At 38.0% G+C, this 25,765-nt stretch overlaps 1 protein-coding gene across 1 annotated transcript in view; it reads left to right on the top strand.

Annotated features, from left to right (window-relative positions):
- Positions 1-25,765, top strand: part of LOC149140946 (BEACH domain-containing protein B-like) — a 398,071-nt gene that overhangs the window by 111,027 nt on the left and 261,279 nt on the right. Inside the window, 4 exon segments of the mRNA XM_089446434.1 lie at positions 2,358-2,583; positions 15,491-15,559; positions 15,786-16,271; positions 16,684-17,035. Of these exon segments, the coding sequence (XP_089302560.1) occupies positions 2,358-2,583; positions 15,491-15,559; positions 15,786-16,271; positions 16,684-17,035 (1,133 nt within the window).

Here is a 25,765-nt window from a genome sequence, read left to right as displayed (position 1 = left end):
GGAAAATTTGCTCATTTATATACCATGTAAAGGTGAATATATCAAAATGGCACCGAGTACAATACATATTAGCAACAAAATACATAATCAATGAGGCTCTAAATGGCCTCTGTAGTCCGAAAACATTGCTCTAAGCTATGAGGCCACTGACCTACTACAAGTCTACATATTAGTGATCAACAACATGATCACTCCTCATCATGATCAAACCCATACGACTACTAGACAAGAGATCATCAACATGAGCTACATAAATAATATGGCTCAGAGTTTGAGGACTCCTAAAACTCTACAACTTTAGTAATAGTAGTAGTAGTAGCAAAAATAGACATCAAAACTACAAATCACTGATCAACATGGTCACTCATGAAACTCATCATTGATTCAACGCTACTAGAAATGGGATCATCAACAAGAGATACATAAACATCATCTAGCTCAAAGTCTTCAGACTTGGATTACTTGACCTTATAACATGATAGAAATTGAAAAGGTTTAACATGCCTAACCAATGATATTGCTTTGAGTGAAGGGTTCATCTCCTCAGCCTTATAATGTGGTAGAAAAAGATTAGCATGCCTAACTAGTTGTTTTCCTTTGAGTGAAGGGTACATTCTTGTTAAGGCCATGGTAGAGGAGTTCAACAATCAATACCACCAACATCAACAAAGTTCAACAATCAATGCCACCAATGTCAAGGTTCTTAAAGGGCTTCATGCTCTTGATCAAATGCCAATCTCATACTCCCACGCATGATAGAATCAAATGGAAACATTGCAAACCCGCAAACCATGAAATCCTGAAAACCATAAAGTCTGTTGAGTTTTGAGTGAAATTTAAAATTCTAGTTTCTCCATATGAAATCCAATGAGGTCGAAACCACTCTCAAACATCCTAGGTCATTTCATGGTAACGTTAAAAATTTAAGTAAAAGGATGAAATCCTTTTACTTTAAGAATTTAACATTACCATTAATTGCCAACATTGCTAGGGTTGAGATGTGTCAGGCAAATGAGAGGGTAGGCATGCTTTTCTTGGAGGGACTATTTTTGGAGGAAAATAACCCCAAATTTCCCTCAAAACAGCATAAAAACTCAAAAAACTGCATTATGTGGGGTCTATAACTGCCCTGGCAATAAACAGGTCGGTTTCTTCATAAACTATCGGTTTGGTTCGATTTTTGTGAAATTTTGGTGAAATGGACCCTTCGACTGGGTTTTTTGGCCAGTTTGACCCGGTCACCCAATGAACCAGCCGGTTTGACCGGTTTCCGGTTCAAGCCGGCCGGTTTTTAAAACTATGGCACCAAGAGGGATCAAATCTCTTTTCACTCTTAAATAGGTTTGCATCTCAAGAGATTTGATCCCTCTTGGCGCTTGGTAGATCCGGAGTTAAAATGGATCTACGCTGGTTGACTATAATAGGCCAAACTAGTGAAAGAAGATTCCAGTCACAATTTTCTGGTGGTTGAAGAGTTAGATCTCATGGGGGATAAGTAAAAGTCCTTGAGGAGACTAGGTCTATGGCCTTGATGGTAAGAAGCTTGTTGGTGTTTGAAACTTTGATCTATTCTGACATGAGATGGACAACTAGAGCTGACTAGATTTAGATGCCATGATCATTCAGTTTTGATACCAATTGATAGGAGCAGAACACCAGTGATAGAAGGAAGTTATTCAGACAGGGGAAACACAAGAGAGTGAGTATGAATGAAGATTTCCAGAGCTGTACACATCTGTACACTCATTTGTATTAAGAAATATATATACACTGCAAAACTATGGGTGAGTAATCAAGCTTGACCATGTCTCCAGTAAAATACAATAAACAAGGCGAGTGATCAATTTAGGCTAACTCACCCAAAGGAGACAAGGATAAAGCACAAAATATAAAAATTCAAATATAATACATATTCACACATGTTCACATGACTAAGTCTAATAAAAATTACTTCATTTATTTACTTAATGAAGAGCTAATTTTATGTGAGAAGTGTCTTATTTGCTTACAGAAATTTGGTTGAAATTTGAAGCCAGAAATTTCATTTTCAATATTCTGGGCTACTTTGATCCTTTTAATTTAATTTCTTCTGCCCTATCCTCTTTTTGTTCTTCTCTGATATCTACTGGCAGAAAGAGCATATGGCATGTCCCTTTGATTCACAGTGAATTTGGTGGATAAGTCAAGATGTATGACCTGGGTCATGTTATCTGTTTTGATGTGCATTTTGACTTTTGTATTGTAATTCACATGCAGTGGAGATGGTTTGAGGATATACTTTCTTTGCATTGATCTTGTAGATGTGCAGGCAAGTTGGCACAGTAATAAATTGTCTGTGTTTTATAAATATTTTGCAGAACTTTTGCAAGTTTTAAGGAGATTGCGGCTGAAGAATCAAATGACTGAAATGTTACTTGAGCAATTGACATTAAGAACTCTCAAAGCTGCTTTGATTGCAAATCCACGAGCACAAAATCACTTTAGAAGCATTGGTGGTCCTTTAGTCTTAATTGATGGCCTTGGTATTCCATCTTGGAAGACAATGGGTGATTTAACTACATTATCTAGAGGATATGATCTGAGGTGCTTTTCTTAAACCATTTTGTCATTTTTGTATTGTTGAATTGCAGTTGCTATACTTGAATATACTGGTATGTATGGTTCCATAAATAGCAGAAACAATTGCCATGTTTACTATTACTACAGGGCTTTGGGAGCTGTAAACATAATTGGCTATTGCAATAGAAAGTCACAACCCCTAGAAAAATCAATACAAACTAAGAATTTCATTGTATCAACTTGAAAGAGACGCTGATAATTAGGAGCAGAATCAGCTTGGATTGGTGTAGCTACTAGCTATGAATGTCTAAATGCATAAAAGTTTAGTCACGATCTAACTGGTATTTTGTCCTCATCTATAAACCCTGCAACAAAATTGTCATCTTATCTACCCTTGACAGATTGATAGGCAGTTAAAATAAATATGCTATGGCATGTTTAAGTGATGAAAAAAGAACGGAATCAAGGCAGAGATGTTGAATTTTGTTGGAAATCTGCATAAACATCAAACAATAGCCTTCTGAAATTTACCGAAAGCTTTCTTACATGCATGCTAATAATCTTTGCTAGTTTTAGTTAATCATTTGGACAGCTGGAGTGAGATTTCATTTGATTCCATGGATATATGTACCTGAAATCTGGCCAGTATATACATGTCAGGTCCTGTCACGGGGTTGGAACAGGAAAGGATTCTTGTTAAGTACGGTCTACAAGTAGCCCAAGCACTACTCTATTAGTGAATGGAAAGAGATAAAAAGGAAAAATAGTAAACTTAGTTCTATAACTAGGTTGCGTGAAACATGGAAATATGTGTATGTGTGTGTATCATTTTTTTAATGACACATTTTCTTGCAAGAAAGTAAGAATGATACACATAAATGACATTTTAAAAGAAAAACCATGTCTATATTAACTCCCATAGATGATTACATGATGCAAATTCCAAAATTAGCATTTATAGATGAGGTTATACATCCAATATCAGCCTTTAAACATGAGGCTACATGTGCTGAAAATGAAATAAAAAAAGAGATAAAGGCAAATATAATTACATATCCATCTCATCCTCATCCTTATCAACAAAATGCTTGTTCAGCAGAACTTAAGTGTGGATTGGCAGAAGAGGCAGCTTCACTTAGGCTTGCATCATCACCAATATCAAGAGTAGCAAGAGAGAGTTCCATGTCTGGGCATGTTGGATCCACATCCTAGTCTTCATGAGGTCCACTTGTATATACAAGATCTTCAGCTTTCTGTGATCCTAATCTATTGTGTTTTACAGAATAAATGAACTATACATGCTCCAATTCCTTTTTGTTGATGAAGAGCTTGTCACTTGAGGTAGCTTACAAGTGGGATTGTTTGCAATTATACGTTATTTTCCCCATGACAAAATCATTTAACCAAGTTCATGGTCCTCCTCTTGTGCGAAGATGATATATATGCAAATATTTCATTTTAACAGTAAAACATGTAGATTCTTCCCTCACTTCAGTCTGTATAGAAGTTGGAAACAACCTCTATAAGGTTTTCTTTACTCTATTGGCCACCTCCTTGTCCTTATGCAAGGCCTTCCTCTTTCCTTTGCTTTGAACAATGAATTCACCATCATAAATTTTGGAGTAAGAGCATGTGCCAAACTATGCAATGGAGTGTTAAAAACCATTCCACCTCACTACGATGATGGAATTTGTTATTGAAAAATAACACCTTATTGCAAAGCCTCATTAGGTGACCTCGACAATGTGCAACAATGGGAGTGTCACCATTTATTCCTCAACAACTACTACCCTCATTATAGTGATGGACACAATCCAACAAGGAAGGCTTGCGTAGTTGATCTTAGGGATCAAATGACCGAATCAAGTTAAGCTAAGTGCCCTCTAAGGGTTCTACAATGATTTACCACCAATGTGTAATGTTAAATAATTAGGGTTTAGGGTGGATTTATGAGTTATTTACAGATTTGAGTTCAAAGGATCCTATGGCTCTTCTAGAGGCTTAGGCCATCTATAGAGGTTCAATAGAGTTCTCCAAACACAAATAAAAAATGTACACTTCCCTGGAGTAAACTAGCATGTATAATCAGAAAATGCAGCAATCAACTAGTTTATAACAACAGTAAATTTAGCCCCAAATGACAAAAACTATGGTAAGAAAGTGAATCATGAGGGATAGAGAATTAATTACATTGATTTTTAGTGGTTGAAAAGCCTATAACAACAATTAAAGCCCTAGATCTCAGCCCTGATTTATAGTTGGAAAATACACTCAAAATGACATACTTTTTCAATATATTCCAAACATTGCCTAAACCTAGGACAAGAACATCCAGGACAATAAATGTTGAAAAATATATGATTTTCCTTTATTAAACCTTACTTTACCCTAAAACAACAATTTTTTTTAAACGAGTATAATTGATTGTTACAAGAGAGAAGATTGGTGCCTTTCTCAATTTGTGACTAATGGAGTCTAGGAACAAACAAACTTGTGTATTTCGAGTAGATACAAGACCCAAGACATTTAGGGTAAGTCCACTCACTTATCCCAGGGTTTTAAAATCTTGCCGCTCAATTTATAAATATGAATTAAGAGAAGGAACCCGTCTACTACTTCCTCAAAGACTTGGAAGAAGGGTTTGTTTAACAAGAATAATGAAGCAAATACTATGCACACTTGCTTATTTCTTACATTCATTCAATAAAACGTTGACCAAGATAAAAAAAAGTCCACTCACTAGATTTTTCATCCATCCTTCCAAGCTTCACCATAAATCATACATGGAAAGAAATCAAATCCACATCAACACAGTGTTGAAAAATGTAGCTTCGCTTGGTATTTACATTGACAAATTATTGAGCCAAAAATTGATTTTTATACTGGACAGCTCGGCTTCAAGAGGTTCAGGTCAGCTTCATGGTCAGAGGTGACTTTTCAAGGGTCATGACCCTTCACGTTAACCACTATAAATATAGTGAAGTTGGAGGTCATTTGAACATAATCATCAAGCATCAAAATTCGTCTGATCTACCTCTGTTCAATCTCAGGTGCGAAGGAAGAAGAGAAGGACATCTAAATTGCGTTGACCATCATATCTCTCTATTGTTTGACCTGTGTTGACCAAACTTATTCTGGCTGCTTAACCGAACTGTGAAGAAGGTCAAATTCTTTGTTGAGTTCAGACTGTTGACTCTCAGACCTGTTGACTTCTTTCTGTGAATTTTCAGACTTGTTGACTTTGGTATGTTGCACCTGCGTTGGCCACAATTGGTGGATCGGTGTGAAGCCTTTGTCAACAATTTCCCATACTTTGTATCCTTGTGCCAGCAAATGAACTTGCATTCTTCCACTCCAAAGTGCATAGTTATTTCCATTGAACAAAGGAACTCTATTCTTAGTATACTCCACGATCTCCTTCCAGTTGTTAGACTGCTATTGAAGGAACCAAGCTCTGATACCAATTATTGGAGATATTGGGGGGGGTGAATCAATTTTCCTTAGCAATTAGCACTTTTAAATCTTTTCAGAGCATTAGTTAATATTCAATTGTTATTAATGTTTATGCAGTAATAACAGTAAATAAAAGAACACAGTAGGCACAAAAATTTTAGGTGGAAACCCCCTCCGGGTCAAAAACCACTGAATGCTTTTCTCATAAATTCTTTAATGTTCAGCCCCAACTGAAATGAAAGCAACAACTTCCTAGAATTCTAGAAAAGGATTCTTCTCCAGCTTCCACTGGAAGGATGCCCCAACGCCCTGGTTTCTTCAGTGGTCAACTGACTGGATGCCCCAACATCCTAGACCAACCTACCACCCTGAAGTGTTCACAGACTCCAACCTGTAGGCGACTTCATGCACCAACCTAGCACCTCCCTACCACCCTATAATGACTGAAATGAGACAAGAGTATGGATTCCCGTACTAGGGACAATGATGCATGATACAATATGATTTACAATGATTTTGACCGAACACCCAATCACACTATGACTTGCAACCCAACCATGACATCATCCCAATAGAGACACCTATACCTCCCAACAATGACTTTTCGACTCTAGGCAAATTGATTCTTTTACAATAATGACTTTTCCAATGATGACACTTTTAACATCAATGACAACCACTGATATCCAATCTCCCCTTTTGGCATTGATGGCAACACAAGTACTCCCCCTGCAATCATGACATCTCTTCCTACTGCCAAGAGTCATCATTGGAAGAGTCATTATTGTAAAAGAATCAATCTGCCTAGAGTCAAAAAGGCATTGTTGGGAGGTATAGGAGTCTCTGTTTGGATGATGTCATGGTTGGTTTGCAAGTCATAGGTGATTGGGTGTTCGGTCAAAATCATTGTAAATCATATTGTATCGTGGTTCATTGTCCTTGGTACGGGAATCCACACTCTTGTCTCATTTCAGTCATTATAGGGTGGCAGGGAGGTGCTAGGTTAGTGCATGAAGTCGCCTACCGGTTGGAGCCTGTGAACACTTCAATGTGGTAGGTTGGTCTAGGATGTTGGGGCATCCATTCAGTTGACTACTGAAGAAACCAGGGCATTGGGGCGTCCTTCCAGTGGGAGCTGGAGAAGAATGTTTTTATAGAATTTTAGGAAGTTGTTTCTTTCATTTCAGTTGGGGCTGAAGATTAAATAATTTATTAGAAAAGCGTTTGGTGGTTTTTGACTTGGAGGGGGTTTTCCACCTAAAATTTTTGTGCCTACTATCTTCTTTTATTTACTGTTATTATTGCATAAACATTAATAATAATTGAATATTAACTAATGCTCTGAAAGGATTTAAAAATGCTAATTGCTAAGGAAAATTGATTCACCCCCCTCTCAAGATTTCCAACAATATCATCCCCATCATGCTTATCACATCAATGAACATCTTCACCAAGTTGAAGATTGTGTACCTGCACAATTTCAATAGAAACTTAGAAAGTACAACCAAAAATATAGAAGCATGATGTTAGGCATATCAAAATCATAGAAGCATTTCATATATATACATATCAGATACCCAAACTCAATTACAAACAAGAGGCTTATACTCTTCAACATCTTTCTATGGACTTTGTTATACACCCTAGACTACTTTGTAACAATATTCATTCCATCTGGGGTTTCTATGTGTCTTCCAAAGGTATGACGTACCTTACTACAACATATAGCAAACCCTAGAAACAATTCACACAAATATAGATTTACAAAGTATCTAAGAACCATTCAAAATACATATGTTAGACTTCTTACTAGGTATTCATACAGATCCTAGATTTCATACAAAAGAATCAATCAAATTTAATCACCAGTTAGTCATTAACTTGACCAACTTCCACTAGGGTTAGTTCCAAACCCACAGATTTTCAATCAACCATCAAATAGTCAATAACATGACCAACTACTACTAGGGTTAGTTGCAAACCCTAGATTTCTGAGCAATCATCAATCTCAACCAAAAATTTAAATTTCAACAAATCTCTCACACATCTCAAGTTATCATATATTCATCAGGGATTTCTACTTCAACTAAGGTTCAACTCCAAAACCCTAGAATTCACAAATTCACCAAACTTTATACAAATCTCAAATCATCATATTCCAGAGATTTTACTTTGACTAAGGTTTAATTCCAAAACCTTAGAATTCCATTTTCACAATCTCAACAATCATTACATACATAGATCTCAGATTGTTACATTTCATGTTAGATAATGTCACTACTAGGATTTAACTACAAAACCCTAGATTTTCATTTTCAACAATCATCTAATAGATTTCAGATTGTTATATCATACATACTAGACAATTTTAACTTCACTAGGGTTTAGCTATAACACCCTAGATTTTTAGATATCATCATCCTAGAATCTCAGACACAGACTTAAATTAAATCCTAAAACGCATGACCATTAATGACTAGGTCAACACATATCTAGGAATTCATAACCATACATAAGCATATCATATGTCCAACAACATTAATACATCTTGACCTAGACCAACCTAGGATTTCAACCAAAAGGACATATCTATATATGCCTAGATTCATTATCATGCAAATATGTTTTATATCATGTGTTAGTCAAACCCAACTTCACAACAATATCAAATACAATCATTTTGATTACACTATGGTTTGATCAGACAAACACACACATACCACGGAAAACATTTTAAGACAATATAAGGGTCTTGCTCACACATTCCACCAAACCCCAATGAGCTAGGGTTCAAATGTAGAAACATAGCAAACCCTACGTTACTAAAATTTCAAAGTGTCTGGGATTTTAGACCTTATCACTCAACCCTAACAAGTTAGGATTTCTTGATCATACCAAAATCCCAAACATGACACCATCAATAAAACTTCAACTACCATTTCACAATATCCCTAAGCAATTTAGGGTTTCAGACATTCACACTAGCAAACCCTTCGGTTAGGGTTTTCCAGAACCTATCTAGGGTTCTCCATAATCTATCAAGTATATGAGTGGGGTGGGTAGATTTATCAAGAGATGAATCACCCAAACAAGAATCACTAAGATTCGATACAACTAGTCATGACAGAGTTAGTATCAAATGCATAATGCTTTCAATCAATGTATTCAAAGCATACCTTTGTTTCTTGACTAACCTTGTCGTGAGAGATCCTCCTTCTTCCAGATGTTTTTCCTAGTCAAGACAACAAAGGGAGAAAGGTGATTATATTTAATTTAATCAAAGCTAAATGAGTACATGAACCCAAAACTGAAAAGACATGAGATACTTATCTTTGAGAGTTGTTGGGATTTCTCTCCAAAGCTTGAGGGAAACCTACAAACTTAAAGCAATACAAAAATGTCTTTTCCAAAGATATGTTAAAAACCTATAAATTCTAAAACATATGAAACAGGTTATGTAAAGCAAATGACTTAATAGTGTAAGTCCCTAATGTCAGATTCTTCAGGCTTGACTTTCTTTGAGTCTCCTTCTTTAGTAAAGTTGGCTTGATCTCTTCCTCTCTTCTTATTCCTTGGATTATTGGGACAATCACTCTTATAGTGACCTTTCTTATGACATTGATAGCACTCTATCTTAGACATGTCAACTTTCTTCCTTGGTCCCTTCAATCTCTTTCCTTTATGATGAGCAACATAAGCATTTGATACTCCTTCAGGATTGGCAACCATTGAGATCCTTAATTCTTCTTGACTACATGCGGTCCATAATTCTTCAAAGGTGGGAGCTACCTTCCAACTGTTGAGACCTGAAGCAAATGCACCCCAAGAGGGTGGAAATCCTAATATAGCAGTGATCACCAATTCTTTGTCCGGAACAATCTCATCGATGGCTAAAAGATCATCCCTGAGTCTAGCTATCTTCACAAAGAAGGTTGCAACAATATCTTCTTTAGTCATTTTCGTATTCCTCAGCTCATTCTTCAAACTTGCTACTTGACCAATGTTCTTAATAGTGAACAGCTTTGACAAGGCTTCATACATCTCCAGAGCATGATCGATGTTTGCTATGAATGGGACAAGATTGTCTTTTATCCCTTTTACCATCAAAGTCATAGCCAATAATTCTAAATCCTTGAACTTCGCTTTGTCGGCATCACTGGCTTCTTTTGTAGGCTTCTTTACATTTCCTCTTACTAAATCAAGTACCTTGTTCTTCTCGAGGATTAGGTCAATCCTCTTCTTTAGGATCTGAAGTTGGATGCTCCTTCAAGTTTGTTCTCACCCTTGATTGAGTTAGACATCTTCCTTTAATATAATAGACTCTTTCCCTGAGATAGTGCCTATGAATGGATTTGCCTTTTTCTTCTTCTTCACCAAAGCTCGGATACCATGTTGGAAAATCAGAAAGGCAGTGAAGATTTTCTTGATCTTGATAATTACTTGTGATGTTTTTTATTATTGCGATTCTTTATATCTTCTTCCTTTAGTTCATCAAACAATTACCAAAAGCAACAACACATAAAACAATGAACACAAGATGTAGGCATGACAGGGAAAACCCCCCTTTAGGGGAAAACCCTGTCAAATTAATTGTTCCTTTCAATAGTATTCGTTGAGACTCTTCACCCTAGACCAAGACTAGACCTTCCCTCCACACCAAGTCAGCCTCCAGAGGATTGACCTCTTCCCAACAAGTACGACTATGCAACAACTAATAGCTTCTGGCAGTAGTCCAACTTGGAAGACTTCGATCTCCCAATCCAGAGCACGAGACAGAGAGAGACCACCACCAAAATTTCGATTTTCCTTGACTCCTTAGACTCATCCAAATTCGCATTCACTTCGGCTTCCTGACAACAGACTTTCCCAGCTACCCACTTCACACTTCTGCCCCGTAGAGAGAATTCGAACGTGATGAGAAGTGACGATCCAAATGAATTCAATGTCCTTCCTTTTATAGGCTTCTTGTGAGGTCGAATAGGGTCTTAGACCGATTTGATCTTCCCTTAGGCCGACATGCTGTGGAGGTTCCATAATTCATATTTGACTCAATACTAAACCTTTTTACATGATTCAAAAGCCCAAGAAGGGTCTCTTTAAATGTACAATAATTCTATAGACATAATAACTCCTAGAAGTCCTTAATGAGGACTTTGACCTAAAACAAGGTGACCGAAGCATGAAACCCATGCTTTAATACGTCACAATAATAATAATAATAAAAATTCTTTTCTTTATTCTTTTGACAAGTACATTACATAATGACTCAAGTACATTATTAAAGGCCGAACATAGTTTCGTTTTCCAACAGAAAAATGGTAGCTTTGGTTGATATTTTCATCATGCAAATCAAAGAAGAAAATCAACATGGTATTAGAGCTATGGTGAAGAAAAGAGCATGAGATCACTCTTAAAGAGACCTTATTCTACATTTGAAGAAGATTGATCATCTACACCTAAGGCAACTCTGAAGACACCTAAGGCAACTCTGAAGATGGAGTCGTTTCCGTTTGCTCTAATGAGCTCTGTCCTTGTTTGAGAGGCTAAGCTATGTGATCGAATGTCTCAAAAAAATGATCAAAGTTCTGTTATGAAAGAAGTGGTTGGTTGCAAGATTTGAAAACAAAAGCCTTTGAGGAAAAGGACGAAGTTCCCACATCATGGAAAAAGGATCTACTCATACAGTGAAAAGATAAGTTCGAAGAACTATGTGCTTGCTTGGTGAAGTAAGTGTTTTATGTCTTCTTTCCTAAGTTTAACTTAGAAAAAGTACAATAATTAAGTCAATTAATTATTGTGGACTATTAAATCATTTTTTAGGGATAATTAATTTATTTATTTAAGTGCCTTAGAAATAATCTCAATCATTGCTCTCCAAGATGATTCTAGAAGGGAGATTAAGGTTAGGGATTTGGACTTAATGAAGATTATAAAAGGAGCCTAGCGAGGAGGTGTAGATACAAGTGTGTGATTGAGTCATCATTAAAAGAAAGTGATTTTCTCTAAGTGCAAGTGGCTCTGTGGACCAAGAGTGTAGAGAAGGAGAAGTGCGAGTGAATTGGGGTGAATTAAAAGGCTGACAAGGAGAAGATTGTAGGGTGAGTTGTCGGAGGGAGACTGATTTTATTTGGAGAAGATCGAGTTTTCCCTAGTGTGCATCAGTGGCATGCAAGGAGGGCATAAGTCGAGTTGCTTGTTGAGTATTTGGGCTGAGGCTGATTTCCTAGAGGCCGAGTTTCTTGGTGTGAATTCATTCTAAGGAAACTGTGTTACAGGTTCTAGTTTTGTATTTTTCCTTAAATCTCTGTGGGTTAAAAAACGTAGATTTTCCAGATAATTAAATGATGGAGAATTGCTGTGGATGAATTATTTTGCAATGTGTGATTAATCTCTATGGTTTATTTCCATATATTTTTAATTCTAGAAGTTAAAAATACTAGTGATTTTATTTTTTGGTTATTCAATGTTAAGTTGGGTAAATAAATAAATTGTCGGGGATAAAATAAATTGCCATGAGAAAATAAATCTGGTTGGTATTAGAAATTTAACATGGAATTAGAGTTATCTAGAAGATTCTAAGAGAAATATCTAAGATCAGAAGGGTTTGCACCAAAGGGTTTACTTTTTGTGGTAGCAAAATTATTTCTTAAAATTTTGCGGCTGAGTTTTGTGGTTGTGGTCGATTTGGGGAGATGGCATCATTGAGCAGTTTGAGATATGAAGACAGGTTGGATGGGGTATCAAATTTTAGCCCCTGGAAGGAGCGAATTACCATGATTTTGAAGATGAATGGTCTCTGGGATCTAGTAAACAGAGACATGTATGTTCCTTCAGATCTAACCTTGTAGCAGAGTATAAGCTCAAAGACATGAAAGCAAGATGCATAGTTTTAGATGGCTTGAGGGATCATATAATTCCTCACATACATGGAAGGACACTTGAAGATAGATGTGGGTAGGTGTGACTAGTCTTTATTAGAGTAAAATTGAGAACAAAAAAATGGTGTTGCGGGAAAACTTAAACAACATTAAAATGCATAGATTTGAGACCGTGACATCTTATTTCATGAGGGTTCAGTAGCTGTAGGCTCGTGATGAGTTTGCAACTGTTGGGGAAAGTGTGCATGATTCAAAGCTGGTTAAAGTTGCTCTAATGGGATTCCTGCTCGTCAACAACTTCTTGATTGGAGTCAGTTATGGGATGGCTTCACCCAGAAGGATACTTGGGAAAACTCATTTACCAGAGGACAACGAAAGGGAGATAAAGAGAAAGATGAGCTTGCTCTTGCTGCACAAACGAAAAAGGGCAAAGCGGAGGCCAAGTAGAACCAAGGTGGAGGAGGATCTTCACAGAACAAGAAGGAAAAGGACATGAGCATGTTGATTTTTCAAGTGCAATAGATACAAGCACAATATTTCTGAACTAATAGTAATTACTTCGAATGATATAGATTATCTATTAACAATTCCAGTTTATCATTAAGCATTTACACTTCAAAAATTCAACCACAAACCATAAGGACAGTAGAGATCACAATGCACAATAGAGAACGAAAGATCTACCCTGGGAAAACCCACTTGTGGGAAAGACCCAACAACCTTTTCCTTAGAGAAATTCTTTAGTTCAACAAGAGATACATCTAATGCAGCTAGTCAACTATGACATCAAATTGATCAACAAGTTATGGTCAAACCTAGTCTTGAATCCTCAAGTCAAGTCAAGTCAAACTTTTGACCTTCAAAACTTTGACCGTGTCATATTTGCCCAGAATGTCGGCTTGCCCAGAAGCTGCCCAAGATTTCGGCCCTGCAACTCGGCCTTGCAATTTCGGCCGTGGAACTTTACTCTGCAACTCGACCTACCTAGAAACTATTGCCTAGATTTTACACGTGTGAGGTCTAGAGAGAGAAAATGTAAGCCAAAGAGAGAGAGATATTCATCCTTCTTGTCCTTTGATCTTCGTTTGGATGCCTAGAACTTGTCTTTCTTTTGTGAGGTCAAATGGTGCCTTTGAGGAGGTTGAATGCCTTTATATAGTGTTCTACCTTCATGAATGGGTGTGTCTCTTCACTAGGGCCGACTTGACTTGATTTGACTATTTTTGGAGCCAGAAATTTCAAATTCAAAATTTGAAATTTTCTCTTTTAAATCCGACATGAAGAACATGTCTTACAATAATTCTTTCAAGGGCTAAATAATCAAAATGACATCAAGAACAGCTCTTACAAAATCTTTATACATTACAAGGGCTAAAATAAAAATTATGAAAACCGACCATAGCTGGAAAAATTCAACACTCTCTTAGCTAGGGAGGTATTTATAATGACTAGAAGAATGTTCTTCATGTGAACAAATTCCTCTAAGAAAAGGTTCTAATAAATCATCACCATAATCGGGTCCCAAATGTGACACATGGTAAACCAATAACATCAATCAAATACCATAATCGGGTCAAACATCTTTGGCACATGGTAAATCAAGAACATCATCATTGTATCATCATTTCAGTCAATACCTTAGACCTGTGGTATATCCTCACTATAATTCGGGTCGGTATTTTAGACACATGGTACATCATTTAGCATCAACTAGTTGCCATAATTTGGGTCAATACTTGACACATGGCATCCATACTAGTCTTGGTTCACCATAATTCAGGTCAACATCTTGACACATGGTACATTAGCGAGTTTGAGCCTTCCATCTTTGAAGTGGCTATAGATGAGCAGGTCGAGAGAGATGTTGAGATAGAGGGGTATAGCTCCTTCATGAGCAATGCTGTATGGGACATCATGCTGAGACTGGAGAGAAAGTCTGTGGTCACTTCTCGATGGATCTATAAGATCAAACATGCAACTGTAAGGTTGTGCATGTAAACAAAAACGGATTGGCAGACTGCTGTAGCAAAACTAAAAAAAATGGAATGGAAATCCACTTACCTGCACCTTGAATCTCCAAAACTCATCTTCCTCCTTTGGTAGTTTCTCACACATTAAATGTTTTATATAAATTTAATAAATGCTATCTTGTTATTTATAAAGTAGAAATATATCTAATATGTTATAATATTTATATTTTGAAAATATATAATGTGTTGACGTAATGGCGAGCCTTATTCGAATTTCATTGGAAAATTCAAATTCAAATCGAATTTTATCCTTGTCGAACTTGAACTTGAACCCGAACCCGAGCCATGTGACATAGCTAAGATGTGCGAGACCAAGAGAGGCTCAAACACATCCTGGTTTCTCTCAGAGTCTTTAAAATTTTAAATGTTAGTGAGCTTTTGGTGAATGAGATGGTCTGCAAAGTGTCATCAGAGAAGATTTTAGCTCCCTGTAGTTGGTTATATCATTAATATTATACTATGGATCTTGTCTTCGAAATTAGTACTGAGAATTCTGGAGCAATTTTTCAGAGATTGTTTTCTTTATATTTGAAATACACTTATTTCCCTTCTTGATTTAATTTTTGGCAGTTTGGTCAGACGGACATGGGAGGATTTCCAGTTGCAGATTCTCTCACTGGAGGTTTTAAGAGAGGCTGTGTATCTTTTACAATTTTTCGAATTGGAATTTTTTTTAATGCATTTTTAGTAGGATTTTATATGATTCTTTGGTTTTACATAATAGTTCTCAGAGTTGAATGTTATATGTTCTGTTTCAATGCTTGTTTTTTTGTCTTTTACTGTAATGAAGCTTAATGTGACTATGTCTAAAAAGCTCCTCACATCCTTGAACAGCTGTTTCAAACCTTTAACGTTTGCTTTTCAGATATGGGAATTTTAATTGCTTGCAGTTTATCTTTGAAAATGGAGGAATAAAACGGTTTGCTGACACAATCCATTGGGCTGCATTTATTCTTCCTCAGTTCAACTTGCCCAATTCTGAAACATTGGGTATATTTGAGTTTGACAAATTGACAAGAGATTCTGGAGCTGACAGGAGGCTTATATTAGAGAGGGTTTTTCCTGGTATCTCACCTGTCGGATCTGATATTCCAGAAGATGATCCAGATACTGACATTCCACAAGGCTGGAATATTTACGTTGCTCACTTGAGTAAAATACTTTTGTCCTTCCTTGTTCCTGCTGGAGATCTTCAGTCTCTCTCCAACCAACTTTTTGATAGTCAAGATCCTGTGGGAGTTTCTGTCTCATATTTGGAGCTTGCTACTAAGTGGATTTTAAGAGTTTTTATTTCAGTGTTTCCTGGCAAGATGTCTCAGTGCGATCAGGAGGACATAATCTCTGATCCAAGGTAATATGTCTCGACTCTTACTACATTTTAGACCCATTTCAGAGATGGAGTTTACACTGTGAGCTGTGTAATATTATTCTTGAAAATTTCTTGTGCAGTTTTATAAGCTGTGATAGGTGTCTAATGTTTCATTACCTTTACAGCTTTACAGATTTACGGTGATTTGGCTACCTATGTTTTATTTTTCTTTTTTACTTGAATTCATGAATTTATTTTTTGCATAGTATTTGAACTATTTGAGGGTAGGTTGATCATTAGGAGTTCTTAGTTGTGAGTTTTTCTCTGGCATCTACTTTGTGATGCTTATGTGTATGATACAATTGTCCTATTCTGTTATTATGATTGTTTGTCTATGTTAAATATTTATGTCACTTTTTTGGTATCCTCATTTACATTGTCCCTGGCAATTCAGGATCTTATCCAGCACTTTACAACGTCGTATCTTGTATGTTCTTAGAAAGATACTTACTGCTTCACCAACAATCCTTCAAACTTTTCGGGAGGAAGGAGTTTGGAATTTACTGTTCTCAGAATATTTCTTCTATTTCAAACTGGACACAGGAGGTTTTTCATCTGAGACTGTTTCACTCTCTGAATCTGCCAAAAAGGGATCAATAGGATATGATTCTGCCTCTAAACAGTCGGGTGATCCCAGTTTCCACAAATATGAGAATTTGAATTTGATCCAAATAGAAACCATTCAGATGGAAGTGATCTCATTTGTTGAATTTGCTGCAACTTTAAATGGATGTGGTGATAACTTGGTATGTATCGTTTTAACTTGATAGCCTTTTACTTGGATATTGAAATGTGGAATGCCTTTGTTGTTAAAATCTATCTGTATTTTGTTGTATGCCAAAACTTGTATTTAAAAGTTAAAACCCACAGAATGCAAAGAATGACATTTATCAATTTTAATGTGGGCAATTTTGTTTCGATAGAATGGTCAAAGTTTTGTTCTTTTTAAGCAGATTTTAACTTTTAAGCCTATTCTAGTTTCAGGATGTTGCGATAAGGTTTGCATAAATTCTATTTACTTGGTTTACCTGGCATATGAAACCATGTCAGTAGCTACATATATGAGCTTACCGGAATGATTGATTGTTGGTTTAAGAAAACTGAAAACAAGTTTGGAACTTTTGTACTTGGTGGTCTGATCAAGTATTAAAATTTTAAATTTTAAATCATGTAGTGATTATGAATTATATCTGTTTAAAGTTCAAATCTATTCAGTATAAATCTCAATTTTATTGAAATTCAAATGCTGGTGATAATTAGTTTTACTTTTGTCCAATAAATTTATATTATTTTTGAATGCATGTTTTGGCTTATGTTGCATGTTTTGGTTAATTTTGAATGTATGTTTCAGTGGATATTGATGCTTCTTGAAACTGTGAAAATTTCTAAACTGAAATTCTACTACTGCAACAACTGATTTATTTCACCTACTTATTATTCACCATAAGTTATTTACGAAATCCCTTCAGTAAATATTAAAATAAATTCTACTGCAGTTATCACACAATTACCAGAGAAAAAAAAAATGTGCACAAGAACCAATCACATCAACACAGTTATTTTTGGACAATTGTCCCCGGAAAAACCCAATTTGGGAAAACCGGTGCAGCAGATGAGGGCTTTATTAATCTTCAACAGCAATTGCTTTTACAAGGAATGATTCTACAGAGAAACTGAAAGAAAACCCCTGAGAATTTCCCTTTGAGACCTTTTGTCACTTTGGAGACCCTGCTCCCACTTCTGCGTCACCCCTGGGTCACTCAGCGTGGCCTAGCGTGGCTCTGCGTCCCTTTGCGTCAGCGTGTGTAGGCTCTGCATCTCTCCTCTGGACTACGTCTCTCTCTGCGTTGTCTCCCATTGTCCCTACGTCACCTCCTCCTTTGTCACTGCCCACTGATGCCCTCTTCTTCCTCCACTCTGCAACTCTCCCTCTGAAATCAATCTCCTCTACTTGAGAATCGATTTTCCTTGAGATATTGAGTATTTGCCAGTGTGTCTCCAAAAGATCCTCAAGTCTTCTCTTATACTTTTCTTGTTGATGAATCAACAGCCAAGATTAAGTCCCTAATCAACGACTAAGATTAAAACAGATTTGATCCTCGTCTCTTAGAAGCTTCTCACCCTTATCTTTATTAATACCCATTAATATTTTTATTTTCCTAAGTTTAGACTTAGGAACCCATTAGAAATACTAATTATTTTAATAATTCCTCATCCGGTTGGAATTTCTCAAAACGATTTTTGGGTCTTGGAGATCTCATGTGCCTTAGCCTCTTCTCCAAATTTCAAGGCTAGAGCATATCCGATGCTACCAAAAATCAACAGTACCTCTTAGCGAGGAATGTGCTCTAGCAATGTTTTACTATTAAAACATCACACTGATATTCTGCGTTGTCTCCCATTGTCCCTGCGTCACCTCCTCCTTTGTCACTGCCCACTGATGCCCTCTTCTTCCTCCACTCTGCAACTCTCCCTCTGAAATCAATCTCCTCTACTTGAGAATCGATTTTCCTTGAGATATTGAGTATTTAGCAGTTGGCAATATAGCCGTTGGAGTCTCTGCACTCTCTATTTATTCAGCTTAGCCGGATTGGTTCTTCAACTTGTCCTGACGATGAACCACACTGGTTGGTTCGAAACGCGTCGACAAAAGATTGATTATGTGATTTTGCCGAAGATTATCTAAACAATATTGAGTATTTGCCAGTGTGTCTCCAAAAGATCCTCAAGTCTTCTCTTATACTTTTCTTGTTGATGAATCAACAGCCGAGATTAAGTCCCTAATCAACGACTAAGATTAAAACAGATTTGATCCTCGTCTCTTAGAAGCTTCTCACCCTTATCTTTATTAATACCCATTAATATTTTTATTTTCCTAAGTTTAGACTTAGGAACCCATTAGAAATATTAATTATTTTAATAATTCCTCATCCGGTTGGAATTTCTCAAAACGATTTTTGGGTCTTGGAGATCTCATGTGCCTTAGCCTCTCCTCCAAATTTCAAGGCTAGAGCATATCCGATGCTACCAAAAATCAACAGTCCCTCTTAGCGAGGAATGTGCTCTAGCAATGTTTTACTATTAAAACATCACACTGATATTCTGCATCGGTACCTGTGATGATGCTTGGCCTGTTGCCTCACATCCCCTGCACTACTGGTTCCTGTATTGCTGCCCATGACACTGCCACTGCCACTGCCTCACCTGTACTGCAACTCCCTCTCAACATGCTGCATCATTCTGCCCATAGCATTGCCACTGCTAACTATTGCACTGCAACTATTGACACTTACCATTTCTGCTACTGAAATGGATTCTTTACCATCCCCATCTTCTCCTTGAAATAAACAAACTTTGTTCTTCCTAGGGCCTTGGTGAGGATGTCTGCCACTTGTTCTCCTGTAGGAGTGTATCTCAATTGTATTGCCCCTTGTTGGACACAGTCTTTGACAAAGTGACACCTGATATCAATGTGCTTCGACCTATCATAAAATACTGGATTCTTAGAGAGCTTGATGCAACTCTGGTTATCACACATGATCTTGGTCGCTTCCATCCTTCTCCTAAATAGATACACAAGCAATTTTCTAAGCCATATGGCTTCACATGAAGCTGTGATCACTGCCATATATTCTGCTTTAGCTGAACTCAAAGCCACGAATTTCTGTTTCCTACTGCACCACGAGGTCATTCCTGATCCAATGTTGAAATAGTACCCAATTATACTTTTTCGATCTACTGAACTTCCAGCCCAATCTGCGTCAGTGAACTCACTCATCCTGATGTCATTGCCTCTGGTGTACAATAGTCCATGCTCGACTGTTCCTTGTAAATACCAGTGTGGAAAAAGTCGGGATTAAATCCCGATTTTTCAATTTTTTTGCCTGGCCGATTAAATCGGCCGATTTTTTGCCGATTTTTTCCCAGTCGAAAAAGTCGGGATTAAATCGAAAAAGTCGGGATTAAATCGGGACTTTTTCCAAAAAATCGTGGTATTTTTTTAATGATTTTTTTTAGTTTGAAAAAGTCGGGATTTTATTGAAAAAATTGGGATTTTATTGAAAAAGTCCGGATTTTTTAAAAAATGAATATTTTTGTATTTTTTTTAATTTTGCCGACTTTTTCGAAAAACTCCTAACTTTAACGACTTTTTCAACTTTTGGACCCTTGTTGATTTAATCCCGACTTCGACTTTTTCCTTATTGGTAAATACCAGAGAACTGTTGATTTGGGGTAGCATCAGATGTGCTCTAGCCACGAAAATTGGTGGAGAGGCTAAAGCACATGAGATCTCCAAGACCCAGAAATGGTTTGGGCAGAATCCACCCGGTTTGGGAGATATTAAAATAATTAATATTTTATTAGAGTTCCTAAGTCTAAACTTAGGAAAAATAAAATATTTATGGGTATTAATATAAAATTGAGTTAGAATGGTCCAAAGGTCATGGATCAAGCCGAATCTTATCTTAGCTATTGATTAGAGATTTAATCTCGACCGTTGATGGACCATCGAGAAAATTATAAGAGGAGGCTTGAGGGTTAGTTGGAGAACACACCGAGTTGATCAAGAATTCGATTTTTTGGGGCAAGGCTTGCTGAGGAAATCGAAGGAGTGATTAGAGTTGCAGCTGAGGGGCAGTGAATACAGTAGGAGAGAGGTAGAGATAGTACCGGGAGCATCAACGCAGAAGCTGGGAGAGGGTTGATGCAGAGCCAGCTAGATGCCACGCAGAGGCAGCCAGAGGCCATGCAGAGGTAGCTGCGCAGAGCCCGAGGAGGGCCATCATGGGAGACACAGAGGCTCTAGAGACTGATGCAGAGCCCTAAGAGGCTGATGCTGGGCCAAATAGGTTGACGCTGGGCCAGAGAGGCTGATGCAGACCCTAGAGGTTGACGCTGGGAGATTTCGTGGGGCAGATTGGAGCTGGAGCGCTGGATAGGGTGACGTAGTCCCTACCAGCGTGACAGAGAGCAGCAGACGTGTTGCATTGTTGCTGTGGGATCATTCCTCCGGTGATTTAGCTGGAATATCCGTCTTCGACTGAGAGGTACTACTGCCGAGGGCATTCTCTGTTGGGTGAGCCATTTCTGGCACCCATATTGTATTCTGAAACTGCTTAGTAATAAAATCCTCTGATAGCTACACAGGTTTTCCCGCATTGGGTTTTTCTGGGGACATTAGTCCGAAAACAACGGTGTCACTTGTGCTTGTTTTTCTTTCAGTTGATGATCTGTATGTGTTGATACTGTACTTATATTTATTTTCAGTATTTACATGGTAAATAACTTGTTAAGTAGCTAAACAAGTAGGAAGAAATAAGTCAGATAGTACAAGAAGAATTTCAAACTGATATGGCTTCACAAGACGCTGTGCTAGCTGCCAGTAGCCATATATTCTGCTTCAGCTGAGCACAGAGCCACGGATTTCTGTTTCCTACTGCACCAGGAGGTCATTACTGATCCAATGTTGAAACAGTACCCAGTTGTACTTTTCCAATCTACTGAACTTCCAGCCCAATTTGCTTTAGTGAACCCACTCATCCTGATGTCATTGCCTCTGGTGTGCAATAGTCCATGCTTGACTGTTCCTTGTATATATCTAAGAATGTGTTTGGCTGCTGCCAGTGCGCCCTCTTAGGCTCCACCATGAATTGACTGAGGGTGTTGAGAGTGTAACAAATGTCTGGCCTGGCATTGACCAGATACATTAGGGACCCTAGAAGTTGTGTGTACAAGGTGGGATCAACGTCTTTATCTTCTGATGCATCAATATTCTTCCAGTTGGTGATCATTGGAGTAGCCATAGGTCTACAGTTTTGCATCCTGAATCGCTTCAAGATTTTTGTAGAATATCTCCCTTGTCCAAGGAAGATCTCACCCTTCTGTTGCCAAACTTCCAACCCCAGGAATTAATGCATCTGTCCCAAATCCTTCATGTCGAATTCTGTGGCTAGGTTCTTCTTGCAGTCTTTGATGAGTCTGGATGATCCTGTCAGGAAGAGATTATCCACATATAACACTAGGATTAGAGGTTCATTCTCTACAACCAAATAGTAGAGATTACGGTTTGCGTCACTCTTGACGAACCCTATCTTCTGCAAGTAGCCATCAATTCGACCGTACCATGCCCTAGGCACAGTTTTTGATGAGCCTGGATGATCTTGTCAGGAAGAGATCATCCAAATATAACACTAGGATTAGAGGTTCATTCTCTACAACCAGATAGTAGAGATTAGGGTCTGCATCACTCTTGACTCTTGAGGAACCCCATATTCTGCAAGTAGCCATCAATTCGACTGTACCATGCCCTAGGTGCATGTTTAAGCCCATACATGGCTTTCTTTAATCTGCATACATGAGATTTCTTCTCATGTGTCTCAAAACCTTCTGGCTGTTCAATGTATACTTCCTCTTCTATTACCTCGTTCAAGAATGCTGTCTTGACATCTATCTGATGAATCTCCCACCCCATCTGTGCTGCAAGAGATATCACGGTTCTAATAGAAGTATACCTGGCTACTGGGGCGAAGGTTTTTTCGTAGTCTATCCCTTCCTTTTAAGCATACCCCTCATCCACAAACTTGACTTTGTATTTCTCCACACTGCCGTCTACAACATATTTAACCTTGTAGATCCATCTCAAACCTACCACTGATCTGTCCAGAGGCCTAGGTACCACTTCCCAGACATCATTGACCATTATAGAGTTGTATTCCTCTACCATATCATCCACCCATACTTGATGTTGAAGGACCTCCTGAAAACTAGAAGGTTACCCAAACTGAGCTACTAAGGCCTGGTATCTGTCTGGCTGTCTTCTCTCCCTTTTACTCTTCCTGGGTGCACCAATGAAGTCTTCTACATCCCGTAGAATTTGTCGGAGTTCTCGGCTAATTCTTCCACTGGTAGTAGGCACATCTATCAACTCTTCCTCTTCTTGAGATTCCTCCTGTTCTGAAGCTTTGTTTTCAGGAGACTTTCTGGTAATAGTTTCCGCTGGTTGAAGTGGTTTGACCAACGACTCGTCTTTTGATTGCTCCTCAGAAGGCATTTCTCGGTATTTCCTGAAAGCTCTATCCTCCATGAACTTTACGTTCCACCGAACTACTACCTTCCTACTCCCTGGAAGATAGACTTTGGAGTGATTTTTCCCAATGCCCTGTGAGGAGTCCTGTTTTGGACATAAACTGCCGTGCTGCATGCTTCTGCCCACAGGAATTTAGGCATATCCTAATCATACAACATTGCTCTAGTTGCTTCTACAATAGTCTTGTTTTTCTTTTCTTTTACTCCATTCTGCTTTGGATTGTAGGGAGCTGTCCACTCTCTTCTGATGCCTTCCTTAGTGCAAAAATCGGTGAAGTCCTTGTCAACATACTCTGCACCATTGTCTGAGTGTAACACTTTTATCTTCTTTCCCATCAAATTCTCCATTCGAGCCTTGAACTCTTTGAATTGACTGAAAACCTCATCCTTGGTTTTCAGAAAGTAGATCCAAGTCTTCCTAGAATGGTCATCGGTGAAGGTGATGAAGTATTCGACACCACTAAGAGCTTTTGTGGGCATTGGTCTGCAGATGTCTGAGTGTATCAATCCTAGCACACTCTTAGCCCTATTGTTAATTTTGGAAAACGTTGCTTTGGCATATTTGCCCAGAGCGCACCCTCTGCATACATTATCTTGTTCAGTACTTAGTTATGGAACTCCTAATACCGTTTTCTTGAGAATTCTTAGAGTCCCATGGTGTAAGTGTCCCATTCTCCTATGCCATAGTTCATTCAAACCTTTGTCTCCATTACTGCCTATCAGTGCCATTTGTGATTCTAGCTGCAACCTGTACAACCTGCTACTTTTGATTCCAATCTGGGCCTTCTTTTTCCAACTCGGTTGTTTGACATATACTTTCTCCTTAATGAAGAAAACGTCATAGCCCTTGTTTTGAAGTTGAAATACAGAAAGTAAGTTCATCCCCTCCTGGCACATGCAGCACATTGGTTGCTCGACGCATTTCTCCTGCTTCGGTTTGAAAAACTATAGTACCTCTTCCTACTGGAGTACACTTTGCCTTATTTCCCATGGTGATCTGAAAATTCATTCTTTCTTCCTGTTAATCTGAAAAAAATTCTCGGATTCCTGTCATATACCAGGAAGCTCCACTATCTATATACCAAACCTCCGAGGAGGCAGAGCTTGCTAAGCAAGCGACTTCTTCTTCCAATCTGGAAGCTAACATAAAATAATTGTAATTTATGTCCCTTGTGCATTCTTCTGGAAATCTGCGCGAGTCCCCTTGAGTGGATGCCTCTGTGTCATGCTCTTGACCCATAATCGATTTTTCTCTCCTGTTGCTAGATCTTTGCTCTGGTACCATGTGAAAATTTCTAAATTGAAATTCTACTACTACAACAAATGATTTATTTCACATACTTATTATTCACCATAAGCTATTTACAAAATCCCTTCAATAAATATTAAAATAATTTCTACTGCAGTTATCATACAATTACCCAGAGAAAAAGATACATGCACAAGAACCAAACACATCAACATAGTTATTTTTAGACAATTGTCCCCGAAAAAACCCAGTGTGGGAAAACCAGTGCAGCAGATGAGGGCTTTATTAATCTTCAACAGCAATTGCTTTTACAAGGAATTATTTTACAGAGTAACTGAAAGGAAACACCTGAGACTCTCCCTTTGAGATCCTCTGACACTTTGGAGACCCTGCTCCCACTTCTGCGTCACCCCTGTGTCACTCTGCGTGGCCTAGCGTGGCTTTGAGTGGCTCTGCATCCCTCTGCGTCAGCCTGCGTAGGCTCTACGTCTCTCCTTTGGACTACGTCTCTCTCTGCGTTGTCTCCCACTTTCCCTGCGTCACCTCCTCCTCTGTCACTGCTTGCTACTGATGCCCTCCTCTTCCTCCACCATGCAGTCTCCCACTTTCCCTGTGTCACCTCCTCCTCTGTCACTGCTTGCTGCTGATGCCCTCCTCTTCCTCCACCATGCAACTCTCCCTTTGAAATTGATTCCCTCTATTTGAGAATCGATTTTCCTTGAGTTACTGAGTATCTGCCAGTGTGTCTCCAAATGGTCCCCAAGTCTTCTCTTATACGTTTCCTGTTGACGAATCAACGACCGAGATTATAATCAATGGCTAAGATTAAAACAAACTTTATCCTCGTCTCTTAAAAGCTTCTCACCCTTATCTTTATTAATACCCATTAATATTTTTATTTTCCTAAGTTTAGACATAGGAACCCATTAAAAATATTAATTATTTTAATAACTCCTCATCTGGGTGGAATTTCTCAAAACGATTTCTGGGTCTTGGAGATCTCATGTGCCTTAGCCTCTCCTCCAAATTTCAAGGCTAGAGCACATCCGATGCTACCAAAAATCAATAGAAACTTCAAAAGTGGATACTGTGATGAAAAATTGTCGATTATAGCAATTGTGAAGGCCTTATTTCTATCAAT

This window comes from Pinus tabuliformis, chromosome X (assembly GCF_031772625.1).
Source record: "Pinus tabuliformis cultivar Carrire ecotype Pingquan chromosome X, CPIR1, whole genome shotgun sequence".
NCBI lineage: Eukaryota > Viridiplantae > Streptophyta > Pinopsida > Pinales > Pinaceae > Pinus > Pinus tabuliformis.
Note: the sequence above shows the minus strand (reverse complement) of the source record. Positions and strands in the feature narration are given on the sequence as shown.